The following is a 14,335-nucleotide window of genomic DNA, read 5'->3' as shown; positions in this document are numbered from 1 at the left end:
CTCTCCCTTCCCTCTCCCTGCTACGTTCACTGGGAAGGCCCGCTCAATCCTTCTCCCTTCTGTCTCGTCCTCTCACCCTCTCTTTCTGCTGTTCTCTTCTGAGAGAGGGACCACAGAATTGACAGAGATGGGAAAGCAGAGGAGAGAGGGGAGAGAGGAGAAAGCAGAAGCAGACAGGAAAGACATCACTGCTCTCTGAAATACGTTTCTCTCTTCAGTCTCTTTTCCTTCCTTTTTTCGTTTCTCCATGTTTCTCTGACCTCTGTATCACCTGTGCTCTATGTAACAGTATAATATCATTTTAACCCTTCCCCTCGCGCGAACCAGGGACCTTCTGCAGACATCAACAACAGTCACCCTCGAAGCGTCGTTACCCATCGCTCCACAAAAGCTGCGGCCCCTGCAGAGCAAGGGGAACTACTACTTCAAGGTCTCAGAGCAAGTGACGTCACCGATTGAAACGCTATTTAGCGCACACCGCTAACTAAGCTAGCCGTTTCACATCCGTTACATCTATGGAACAGTCTCTGGCTTGTCAGCTGTGAGCAGATGTACACCAGAATTTCCTTTTGTCTCAAAACACTGTCTCTCTGTCACTATGATACACATAACTAAATAGAGACTGGGGAGAGAGAGAGGGGTAGGAGAGAGAGGGCAGGGTTACAGTAAGTTACAGAGTTATAGAACTGTAGTAGTAGTCACATTGATATTGAAGAGTTTTTGTTCAGTTAATCCTGGATTTGAGTTTAATATTTTTAAACCATATTTTATTTTCCGTAAGTGATCTCTTATTATACATACAGTATGTTTTATGACTACTATGACATGGCCACATACATCTGAGAGTGTTTTTAACTGAATCAAATCAAGTGTATTTATATAGCCCTTCGTACATCAGCTGATATCTCAAAGTGCTGTACAGAAACCCAGCCTAAAACCCCAAACAGCAAGCAATGCAGGTGTAGAAGCACGGTGGCTAGGAAAAACTCCCTAGAAAGGCCAAAACCTAGGAAGAAACCTAGAGAGGAACCAGGCTATGTGGGGTGGCCAGTCCTCTTCTGGTAGTGCCGGGTGGAGATTATAATAGAACATGGCCAAGATGTTCAAATGTTCATAAATGACCAGCATGGTCGAATATTAATAAGGCAGAACAGTTGAAACTGGAGCAGCAGCACGGCCAGGTGGACTGGAGACAGCAAGGAGTCATCATATCAGGTAGTCCTGGGGCATGGTCCTAGGGCTCAGGTCCTCCGAGAGAGAGAAAGAAAGAGAGAATTAGAGAGAGCATATGTGGGGTGGCCTGAATGGTTTGGGGGGTTTTATTCAACAAGCTCTCGGTCTCACGTCAGAACTAGAAGTGCATCCATGTTTCTCAAACGTCTAATAATCTAAACTGTCTGTCTGTCTGCAGCTGCGTCCAGCTTCAGCTTCTGCCGTGCATCCCTGGAGCAAACCGTTTCTGCAGAGGAGCTACGCTACCAACTGCCTCGCCGGTCTAGTCTCACCTGGCATGATGGGAGGGGACAGATGAACACGTACACACGCGCCGTCAAACTACTGCAGCAACCTGGCTCAAAGGGCATACAGGTATAGTGGGCATAGTTTCGCTTTGGAAAGTTTTCAAATCCCATGACTTTTTCTACATTTTTTTAATGTTGCAGCCATTCGAAAATGGATTAAATAAAATAAAAAGTCCTCAGCAATCTACAAACAATACAGAAATACCTTATTAACATAAGTATTCAGACCCTTTGCTACGAGACTCAAAATTGAGCTCAGGTGCATCCTGTTTCCATTGATCATCCTTGAGATGTTTCTACAACTTAATTGGAGTCCACCTGTGGTAAATTCAATTTATTGGACATGATTTGGAAAGGCACACACCTGTCTATATAATGTCTTATAGTTGACAGTGCATGTCAGAGCAAAACCCAAGAAATTAGGTCGAAGGAATTGTTTGTAGCGCACCGAGACAGGACTGTGTCAAGGCACAGATCTGGGGAAGAGCACCAAAACATTTATGCAGCATTGAATGTCCAAGAACATAGTGGCCTCCATCATTCTTAAATGGAAGAATGACTCTTCCTAGAGCTGCCAGCCCAGCCAAACTGAGCAATCGGGGGAGAGGTGACCAAGAACCAGATGGTCACTGTGACAGAGCTCCAGAGTTCCTGTGTGGATATGGGAGAACCTTCCATTAGGACAACCATCTCTGCAGCACTCCACCAATCAGGCTTTTATGGTAGAGTGGCCAGGCGGAAGCCACTCCTCAGTAAATGGCACATGACAGCCCACTTGGAGTTTGCTAAAAGGCACCTAAAGTCTCTCCGACCATGAGAAACCAGATTCTCTGGTCTGATGAATCCAAGATTTAACTATTTGGCCTGAATGCCAAGCATCACATCAGGAGGAAACATGGCACCATCCCTATGGTGAAGCATGGTGGGGGAAGCATCATGCTGTGGAGGTGTTTTTCAGCGTCAGGGTCTGGTCAGGATCGAGGAAAAGATGAATGGAGCTAAGTACAGAGATCCTTGTTAACAACCTGCTCCAGAGCACTCAGGACCTCAGACTGGGGCTAAGGTTCACCTTCCAAAAGGACAATGACCCTAAGCACACAGTTAAGACAACACAGGAGTGGCTTCGGGACAAGTCTCTGAATGTTCTTGAGTGGCCCAGCCAGAGCCTGGACTTGAACCCGATCTAACATCTCTGGAGAGACCTGAAAATAGCTGTGCAGCAACGCTCCCCATCCAACCTGACAGAGCTTGAGAGGATCTGGAGAGAAGAATGGGAGAAACTCCCCAAATACAGATGTGCCAAACTTGTAGCGTCATGCCCAAGATGACTCAATGCTGTAATCACTGACAAAGGTTCTTCAACAATGTAATGAGTAAAGGGTCTGAATACTTATGTAAATGTGATATAAAAAAATGTAAAATAACTTTTTGCTTCGTCTTTATGGGATATTGTGTGTAGATTAATGATGGGAAAAAACAAATCTATTTTAGAATAAGGCGTAACAAATGTGGAAAAAAGCAAGGGGTCCGAAGAAATGTATCATGTATAATCATAATCATGTATGTAAAGACAAGATTAAATCAAGAAGAGTGTGATAGGTGACAATAGTAGCCTATCACTTGCGACTTATATATTATCTCTTGTGAATGGCAAACAGTGCATGCTTTTTTGTGACTTTTTCAAATCACCTCATGTAGCCCATAGGCCTATATGTTCTGATAAAGTTAGTATCACAACTAAAGTGACCAAATAACTAGCCTAACTTGTACACAAACGCAGCGCGTGAGTTTCAAGTTTGGGGAAGATAATTTTCAACATAAAAATGCACCTTTATAATAAAATCATTACCTGCATAATGACAGTTGTGGTCACTTTCGAGAATGGTGTTGTCCTGCTAATGGAACATACATGCTTACTACAGTGTTCACATTGCTGCACTCATAATGTGAAGAAATAGCCTAATAGTTTATCAAAATGTTAAGCAAAACATTCTCATCTGTTGTGTCAGGCTCATTGCTTCAAACAGGTTTTTCGATGGTAGTGGTTGTATTAATTTGGGATCTATCGCATCCCACAACTGTCCCAGACTATGTTTAGGAATATTTATTTCTCGCGAAGAATAGGTCAGCTTTTGTACTATGGGGGATAGTAGATTGACATATCCTATTGCTTTTGCTGTTTGTTAGGCCTACTCATCTTGTTGGCTGACAAAGTAATTGTGGACAGTTCTTCCAATATCTTGAATATGCACCTCTGAATTGGATAAGGAAGCACGCAGTTGCGTCCCCGACATGTAAGAAAGACCCAATCACATGACTGAGAGCGATGTGAGTGAGAGGTGCTTTGGCACGCAGTCGGGGAGAAGGGTGAATTATTATATTCAGCCCAAAGGCACAACGGGCACTGGCTGCAAAAGGCATGGATTTATTAACCTCTTGAAGCTAGGGGGCACTATTTTGATTTGGAAAAATAACATTCCCAAAGTAAACGGCATATTTTTCAGGACCAGATGCTAGAATATGCATATAATTGACAGATAAGGCTAGAAAACACTCTAAAGTTTCCAAAACAGTCAAAATATTGTCTGTGAGTATAACAGAACTGATATTTCAGGCAAAACCCTGAGGAAAATCAAACCAGGAAGTGGCTTCTATTTTGAAAACTCCATGTTCCATAGCCTGTCTTTGCTCCATTTAAAGTGATAACAACCATATTCTTTTCCTATCGCTTCCCCCAAGTGTCAACAGTCTTTAGACATAGTTTGAGGCTTTTATTTTGAAAAATGAGCGAGAAAGATAACATTGCGTCATTGTATGGCATGGTGCCCGCAGCGTTTTGCTTGGCGCAACAGAGTTTGGGCAGCCTTTCCCTCTCCTACTGAAGACAGTTGCGGTTGATATATTATTGATTATATATTTTAAAAACAACCTGAGGATTGATTATAAAAAACGTTTGACATGTTTCTGTGGACATTTTTGGATACTGTTTGGATTTTGTCTGCGTTGTAGTTTTGGTGGTCGGCCATTTTGTGATCTGTAGTTCTGACAGGGGTGGCCATTTTAGTGATCGGGCAGAGCCCGTTTATTAGTTCTGCTCTCACAAATCTGCCATTTACCACTCGACCCCCTTCTTTGCCACAGTGCCAAACAAACGGAGGTATTTTGGATATAAAAATAATCTTTGTGGAACAAAAGGAACATTTATTGTGTAACTGGGAGTCTCGTGAGTGTAAACATCCGAAGGTCATCAAAGGTAAACGATTAATTTGATTAATTAATTAATTTTCTGAATTTCGTGACCAAGCTACTTGATGCTAGGTGTTCATAATGTTTTGTCGAGCGATCGATAAACATCACCAACCAAGATCAATAGACCGTGTCCACTTCTACATTCTGTCTGCTGACAACATATCACTGGGTTACATTTGAGGGAACTAACTGCCAATGGAAGTGAGAGAGTGAGAGAGAGAGAGAGAGAGAGAGAGAGGGGAGAATGAGGGAGAGCAGAACACTCCACCCTAGACCTTGACCATATCCTCAACATCACAGCAGAACAGACAAATGGAGAACTCCAAGCCCAGGGGATCGAACACCCTCTGAGCACCCCCCTGTCAGCCCCCCCCACAAGCCACAGATTGTACACCGTATGGACTCAAATTGAAATGTATACAAGTAAATAAACTTTTTCCCAAACACACAGTGTCTAAACTCTGGTGGCCAAACACCCAGCACGCCCTAGACCTTCTCTCTGAGGACCAACTAGGTTCACCTAGCCACATAATAAATCACACAGGCACACACGACCTGAGAGCACAGCAGGAAAGGGTGGCCACAGCACTCAAGGGAGTGATTAAAAAAGCTTCTTCTACTTTCCCCACCGTACAGCGTGTAAATGCAAGTATTTACCATGACTGGCCCACGGCTCCACCCTGGACTTGATTAGCCTTTACGACCAGGTCCACCTATACAAGGCAGCAGTGCCCACCTTCTCCCGGACCCTAAAGGACATCGCCCTCAACCACAGCCCCAACACCTCACACTGGAGCAACAGATCAATAGACACCACTCCCAGACCAGTGAGACACTCTTCCGGCGGGATCCAATTCGAGAGGACTTACATCCAGACCACAGCACCACCAGACAAGTCCACACCAATCCACCCCAACCAATCAACACCCCCCCAAGTCAACCATGCCCACAACCCATTTAGGCCCCCGCGATTCAGACCTGCCCACCCCATGCCCCCCACTCCTGCAAACATGGCCTCAAGATGAAAGTCACACATACGCCCAGGCAGTGAACAGGCTAACAGGCCCAACGCCCACTCTTACACTAGACCAAGTCAATGGCATGTACCTGATGCTCAGCAGGCTCTGCTCACACTTACTGGTCTGAGGCCAAACCACACGGCTGACAACATTGGACACTTTATGGAACACAAAGCCTTCACTATCTCATCCTGGAATATACCAGGTCTGAGGTCATCTGCCTTTGGCCTAAAGAGGAACCTGGACTTCATCAAAGAAATCAGAAATACAGACTTTGTCATCCTACAAGAAACATGGATTATAGGATATGGACCCACTGGTTGCCCTCTAGATTACAGAGAGCTGGTAGTCCCATCCACTGAACTACCAGGTGTGGACCCCTAGAAGGGACTCAGGGGTTATGCTAAGATTTGTACAGAGCACACCTAACTCACTCTATTAAATTAATCAAAGCAGGAACATTTTACATTTGGCTAGAAATTCTAAAGGAAATTCTAAAGGAAACAGAGACAAATGTCCTCCTGTGTGCTACCTATATCTCCCCACTAGAATCCCCACACTTTAATGAAGACAGCTTCTCCATCCTGGAGTGGGAGATCAACCATTTCCAGGCCCAGGGACATGTACTAGTCTGTGGCGACTTAAATGCCAGAACTGGACAAGAACCTGACACCCTCAGCACACAGGGGGACAAACGCCTGCCTGGAAGTGATAGCATTCCCTCCCCCATATGTCCCCCTAGACACAAATACGACAACATACCAAAAAAAATGGATCACAACTCCTGCAGCTCTGTCGTACGCTGGGTATGTACATAGTAAATGGTAGGCTTTGGAGGGGACTCCTATGGTAGGTAGACCTATATCTCATCTCTTGGCAGTAGTACTGTAGACTACTTTATCACTGACCTCAACCCAGAGTCTCTCAGAGCGTTCACAGTCAGCCCACTGACACCCCTATCAGATCACAGCAAAATCACAGTCTACTAGAACAGAGAAATAGTCAGTCATGAGGCATCAAAGCCAAAGGAACTGAATAATATTAAGAAATTATATAGATGGAAAGAAAGTAGTGTGAAAACCTAACAAAAAACAATTAGGCAACAACAAATTCAATCCCTTCTACACAACTTCCTGGACAAAATGTTTCACTCAAATAGGGAAGGTGTAAACTTGACAGTAAAAAAACCTAAACAGTACATTTGATCTTTCAGCTTCCCTATCAAATCAAAACATTTCAAACAAAAATCAGAAGAACATTAACGATGACAAATGGTTTGATGAAGAATGCAAAAATCTAAGAAAGAAATTGAGAAACCTATCCAACCAAAACAATAAAGACCTAGAAAATCTGAACCTACACCTTTACTATTGTGAATCACAAAACATTTGTTTTATTTAATCACGTCAGTTAAGAACAAATTCTTATTTACAATGACAGCTGTGCAACAGATTTGTACTTTTTCAGCTTGGGGATTCAATCCAGCAACCTTACGTTAACTGGCCCGATGCTCTAACCACTACACCGCCCAAACAATACAGAAATACACTATGCAAAAAATCAGCTCAATGTAATTGAAGAATCCATACACTAACCACTCCTGGGACAATTGGAAAACACTAAACAATCAACAACACAAAGAGTTATCTATCCAAAATGTAGATGTATGGGTAAACCACTTCTCCAATAATTTTGGCCCTGTAGCAAAGAACAAACAGCAAAAAAATATACATGATCAAATACAAATCTTAGAATCAACTATTAAAGACTACCAGAACCCACTGGATTCTTCAATTACCTTGAATGAACTACAGGACAAAATACAAACCCTCCAACCCCAAAAAGGCATTTGGTGTTGATGGTATCCTCAATGAAATTATAAAATATGCATTTCACAAATTCCAATTGGCTATTCTTAAACTCTTTAACATCATCCTTAGCTCTGGCACCTTCCCCAATATTTGGAACCAAGGACTGATCACCTCAATCCACAAAAGTGGAGACAAATTTGACCCCAATAACTACTGTGGGATATGCGTCAACAGCAACCTTGGAAAAATCCTCTGCAATATCATTAATAGCAGACCAGTTCAATTCCTCAGTGAAAACATTGTACTAAGCAAATGGAAAATTGTCTTTTTACCAAATTACTGTACGACAGACCACGTATTCCCACTGCACACTCTAATTGATAAACAAACCATAACAAAGGCAAAGTTTTTTTCATGCTGATTTCAAAGAAAGCTTTTGACTCAATTTGGCACGAGGGTCTGCTATACAAATTCATGGAGAGTGATGTTAGGGGAAAAACATATAACATTATAAATCCATCTACACAAACAACAAAATTAAAATTTCCAAAAAACACAAACATTTCTTTCCACAGGGCCGTGGGGTGAGACAGGGATGCAGCTTAGGATCTGAAGTCGAATGTCTGTTTGCTGATGATCTGGTGCTTCTGTCACCAACCAAGGAGGAACTACAGCAGCACCTAGATCTTCTGCACAGACTCTGTCAGACCTGGGCCCTGACAGTAAATCTTAAATAAAACATAAATAATGGTGTTCCAAAAAAGGTCCAGTTGCCAGGACCACAAATACAAATTCCATCTAGAAACCGTTGCCCAAGAGCAGACAAACAAACTTTACATGCCTCGGCCTAAACATCAGCGCCACAGGTAACTTCCACAAAGCTGTGAACGATCTGAGAGACAAGGCAAGAAGGGCCTCCTATGCCATCAAAAGGAACATACAATTTCACATGCAAATCAAATCAAGACTATATACAGGGGGGTACCGCTACAGAGTTAGACGAGGTTACTCATGGTATAAAATGCGTTAGCAGAGAGAAGAGTTTATGACTAGGGTGGCAGGAGTCTGACAATTTTTAAGACCTTCCTCTGACACCGCCTGGTATAGAGGTCCTGGATGACAGGAAGCTTGGCCCCAGTGATGTACTGGACCGTTCTCACTACACTCTCTAGTGCCTTGCGGTCGGAGGCCAAGCAGTGATGCAACCAAGCAGTGATGCAACCAGTCAGGATCCTCTCGATGGTGCAGGTTTAGAACCTTTTCAGGATCTGAGGATCCATAACAAATCTTTGCAGTCTCCTGAGGGGGAATAGGTTTTGTTGAGCCCTCTTCAAGACTGTCTTGGTGTGCTTGTACGATGTTAGTGTGTTAGTGATGTGGACACCAAGGAACTTGAAGCTCTGAGCCAGCTCCACTGCAGCCCCGTTGATGAGAATGGGGGTGGGGTGTGCTCTGTCCTCTTTTTCCTGTAGTCCACAATCGTCTCCTTTGTCTTTATCACGTTGAGGGAAAGGTTGTTGACCTTGCACCACACGGCCAGGTCTCTGACTTCCTCCCTATAGGCTGTCTCATTGTTGAAGGTGATCAGGCCTACCACTGTCGGGTCTTCGGCAAACTTAATGATGGTGTTGGAGTCGTGCCTGGCCGTGATCACAGAGTGAACAGGGAGTACAGGACATGACTGAGCACGCACCCCTGAGGGGCTCCTGTGTTGAGGATCAGCGTAGTGGATGTGTTGTTACCTACCCTTACCACCTGGGAGCAGCCCGTCAGGAAGTCCAGGATCCAGTTGCAGAGGGAGGTGTTTAGTCCCATGGTCCTTAGTTTATTGATGAGCTTTGAGGGCACTATGGTGTTGAACTCCCAGCTCTAGTCATTGAATAGAATTCTCACATATACTACCGTTCAAAAGTTTGGGGTCACTTGGAAATGTCCTTGTTTTTGAAAGAAAAGCACATTTTTGTCGATTAACATAACATCAAATTGATCTGAAATACAGTGTAGACATGGTTAATTTTGTAAATGACTACTGCAGCTGGAAAATACCAATGTTTTTATGGAATATCTACATTGGCATATAGAGGCCCATTATCCTCAACCATCACTCCTGTGTTCCAATGGCACGTTGTGTTAAATCCGTTTATAAGGTTATAATTTTAAAAGGCTAATTGATCATTGGAGAACCCCTTTGCAATTATGTTAGCACAGCTGAAAACTTTTGTTCTTATTAAAGAAGCAATAAAACTGCCCTTCTTTAGATTAGTTGAGTATCTGGAGCATCAGTATTTGTGGGTTCGTTTACAGGCTAAAAATGGCCAGAAACAAGCACTTTCTTCTGAAACTCGTTATTCTGTTCTTGTTCTGAGAAATGAAGGCTATTCCATGCGAGAAATTGCCAAGAAACTGAAGATATCGTACAACGCTGTGTACTACTCCCTTCACAAAACAGCACAAACTGGCCCTAACCAGAATAGAAAGAGTTGTCAGAGGCCCAGGTGCACAACTGATTAAGAGGACAAAGTACATTAGAGTGTCTAGTTTGAGAAACAGATGCCTCACAAGTCCTCAACTGGCAGCTTCATTAAATAGTACCCGCAAAACACCAGTATCAACGTCAACAGCGAAGAGGCAACTCCAGGATGCTGGCCTTCTAGGCATAGTTGCAAAGAAAAAGCCATATCTCAGACTGGCCAATAAAAATAAATGATTAATATGGGCAAAAGAACACAGACACTGGATATAGAAAGCCAGCATCCCGGATGTTGACTTGTTAAAAGGTCTTATTCACATCGGCTGCGGAGAGCGTGATCACGCAGTCTTCCGGGAACAGCTGGTGCTCTCATGTATGTTTCAGTGTTATTTGCCTCGAAGCAATCAAGGAATTTAGCTCGTTTGGTAGGCTTCTGTCACTGGGCAGCTCTCGGCTGTGCTTCCCTTTGTAGTCTGTAATGGTTTGCAAGGCCTGCCACATCCGACGAGCATCAGAGCCAGTGTAGTACGATTCAATCTTAGTCCTGTATTGACGCTTTGCCTGTTTGATGGTTAGTCGGAGAGCATTATAAGTGTAGCCCCTACCTGGGCTTGAAACAGGGACCCTCTGCACACATCAACAACTGACACCCACAAAGCATCATTACCCATCACTCCACGGCCCTTGTTCCCCCTGCTCTGCAAGTACTTCAAGGTCTCAGAGTGAGTGACATCACTAATTGAAACGCTATTAGCGTACCTCCCCCTAACTAGCTAGCCATTTCACATCGGTTACACTCACCCCGCTCTCCTTTTCCGCAGCAACCAGTGATCCGGGTCAACAGCATCAATGTAGCAGTTTGGCTTCCGTCTCTCTCCTCGCCCCGAACCAGGGACCCTCTGCACACATCAACAACAGCCAACCTGAAGCATCACTCCACAAAAGCCGCGGCCCTTGCAGGGAAAGGGGAAGAACAACTTCAAGGTCTCAGAGCGAGTGACGTCACCGATTGAAACTCTATTAGCGCGCACCCCACTAACTAGCTAGCCATTTTAAATCGGTTACATAAGCTTCCGGGTTAGAGTCCAGCTCTTTGAATGCTCCAACTCTAGCCTTTAGCTCAGTGCGGATGTTGCTTGTAGTCCAAGGCTTCTGGTTGGAATATGTACGTACGGTCACTTTGGGGACAACGTCATCGATGCACTTGTTCTTGAAGCCAATAACAATAGCTAGCAAAACAGTCCTGGAGCTTAGCATCTGCTTCATCTAACCACTTTTTTATTGATTGAGTCACTGGTGTTTCCTGCTTTAATTTTTGCTAATAATCAGGAGGATCGAATTATGGTCAGATTTGCCAAATGGAGGGCGAGGGAGATCTTTGTATGCGTCTCTGTGTGTGGAGTAAAGGTGGTCCAGAGTTTTTTTTTCCCTCTGGTTGCACATTTAACATGCAAATGCAAATTTGGAAAGATCAATTTAAGTTCCCGGCTACTAGGAGCGCCGCCTCTGGGTGAGTGTTTTCTTGTTTGCTTATGGCGAGTACAGCTCATTCAATGCTGTCTTAGTGCCAGCCTCTGACTGCATGTAAACAGCTACACAGAATATAGATGAATACTCTCTCGCTAGGTAATGTGGTCTGCAGCTTATCATGAGAAACTCTACCTCGGGTGAGGAATAGCTTGAGACTTCCTTAGATATCGTGCACCAGCTGTTGTTAACAAAAATACATAGACTGCCGCCCCTTGTCTTACCAGACGTCGCTGTTCTATCGTGCCAGTACATCATATTACCAGCCAGCTGTTGTTGATATTGTCGTCGTTCAGCCACGACTTTGTGAAACATAAGATGTTACAGTTTTTAATGTCCCATTGGTAGTTCAATCTTCCCAATAACTCGTCCATTTCATTTTCCAAAGATTGCATGTTTGCTATGAAAAATACAGATAAACTCTCTTGGTAGATAGTGTGGTCTACAGCTTATCATGAGATACTCTACCTCAGGCGAGCAAAACCTTGGGACTTCCTTAGATATCGTGCACCAGCTGTTATTTACAAAAATACATAGTCCGCCGCCCCTTGTCTTACCAGACGCCGCCGTTCTGTCCTTCTGGTACAATGTATAACCAGCCAGCTATATGTGGATTGTGTCGTCGTTCTGCCATGACTCCGTGAAGCATAAGATAAGATTCCAATTGGCTAAAAAAACTTGAATCAGTTATAGAACCCATTGCTCTTCATGGTTGTGCGGTCTGGGGTCTGCTCACCAAGCAAGACTTCACAAAATGGGACCAACACGCAATTGAGACTCTGCATGCAGAATTCTGAAAAAATATAATCAGTGTACTTAAAACACCAAATAATGCATGCAGAGCAGAATTAGGCCGATACCTGCTTAATTATCAAAATCCAGAAAAGAGCCGTTAAATTCTACAACCAGCTAAAAGGAAGCGATTCCCAAACCTTCCTTAACAAAGCCATCACCCACAGAGAGATGAACCTGGAGAAGAGACCCCTAAGCAAGCTGGTCCTGGGGCTCTCTTAACAAACACAAGCATACCCCACAGAGCCCCAGGACAGCAACACACAATTAGACCCAACCAAATCATGAGAAAACAAAAAGATAATTACTTGACACATTGGAAAGAAATAACAAATAAACAGAGCAAACTAGAATGCTATTTGGCCCTACACAGAGAGTACACTGTGGCAGAATACCTGACCACTGTGACTGACCCAAACTTAAGGAAAGCTTTGACTATGTACAGACTCAGTGAGCATAGCCTTGCTATTGAGAAAGGACGCCGTAGCCTGTCCTGGCTCTCAAGAGAAGACAGGCTATGTGCTCACTGCCCACAAAATTATGTTGAAACTGAGCTGCACTTCCTAACCTCCTGCCCAATGTTTGACCATTTTAGATACACATATTTTCCTCAGATTGTTTTCAAATTCTTTGTGGATCTGCACAATCCGAAATTTGATAAACTCCCATATCTACTGAGTGAAATACCACAGTGTGCCATCACAGCAGCAAGATGTGTGACCTGTTGCCACAAGAAAAGGTAAACCAGTGAAGAACAAACACCATTATAAATACAACCCATATTTATGTTTATTTATTTCCCTTGTGTATTTTAACTATTTGTTACAACACTGTACATAAACATAATATGGCATTTGAAATTTGTCTATTCTTTTGGAACTTCTGTGAGTGTAATGTTTACCTTTCATTGTTATTATTTATTTCACTTTTGTTTATTATCTATTTCACTTACTTTGGCCATGTTAACGTATGTTTCCCAATAAATTAAATTGAATTTGAGGGAGAGAGAGTGAATTTGAGAGTGAGAGAGTGAGAGAGACAGGGATGTATTGGCCTCTGATTAGGATAGTTTCCTCATTACTGACAGTCATTGACCTCCTAGGCAGCAGAAACAACATAACACCTTTCCTTCAGAAAGGAATGTGAATGCATAGAATAGAAAAAGAGTGTGTCCAGTTGTGTATATTGAGATGATGGTTGGTTTTATGCTTTATTTTTTGTAATTTGTCAGTTTGTAGACAGTTGAGACAGAGAGAGGCCAGACAGAGAGAGGCTAGAAAGAGAGAGGGCAGACAGAGAGAGGCTAGAAAGAGAGAGGGCAGACAGAGAAAGAAAGAAGAAGAAATAATCCCATCCAGCCCAAATGAAGTCTGCTCCACTGAGATCATGGACATTTTACTGGCACTCAGTCCTTAGAGAGAGCCATCAGAGTTTTACTGAGACAGGGACCCAGTCCTCTCACTCAATGGTGAAGGAGTCTGAATGAATACTGAAGTGAGCTCATGGATTCTGGAATGAGACGTGACATACAAAGCTTAATATAGGGAGGGAAATATGAGGTGTCCTGTTGAAATAGGGACATACGGGGGATTCTGATACTATAGAAGAAGGGAGATAAGAATGGATGGAGATATAGTATATATTATATGTTGGAGGTAGGGTATATGAAGGGTTATTGTGAGTGATATAGGTCGGGGTTGAGGAGGTGTGAGGGGAAATTAAGGATGGTGCAACATGTCTGTCAAGCACTTTGGGTTGGAGAGAGATATTAAAGGGGAAATTAAGGATGGTGCAACATGTCTGTCAAGGACTTTGGGTTGGAGAGAGATATTAAAGGGGTGATTAAGGATGGTGCAACATGTCTGTCAAGGACTTTGGGTTGGAGAGAGATATTAAAGGGGTGATTAAGGATGGTGCAACATGTCTGTCAAGGACTTTGGGTTGGAG

At 43.3% G+C, this 14,335-nt stretch overlaps 1 protein-coding gene across 1 annotated transcript in view; it reads left to right on the top strand.

Moving 5' to 3' along the window:
* LOC135559083 (sterile alpha motif domain-containing protein 10-like) overlaps positions 1-14,335 on the top strand; it is a 125,343-nt gene that overhangs the window by 48,089 nt on the left and 62,919 nt on the right. Inside the window, exon 2 of the mRNA XM_064993450.1 lies at positions 1,412-1,587. Coding sequence (XP_064849522.1) covers positions 1,412-1,587 — 176 coding nt within the window. The remainder of the gene's footprint in view (positions 1-1,411; positions 1,588-14,335) is intronic.

Source organism: Oncorhynchus masou, chromosome 17 (genome assembly GCF_036934945.1).
Source record: "Oncorhynchus masou masou isolate Uvic2021 chromosome 17, UVic_Omas_1.1, whole genome shotgun sequence".
Classification (NCBI taxonomy): Eukaryota; Metazoa; Chordata; class Actinopteri; order Salmoniformes; family Salmonidae; genus Oncorhynchus; species Oncorhynchus masou.
The sequence above is the reverse complement of the archived record's forward strand: the minus strand, read 5'-3'. Positions and strand labels throughout refer to the sequence as shown.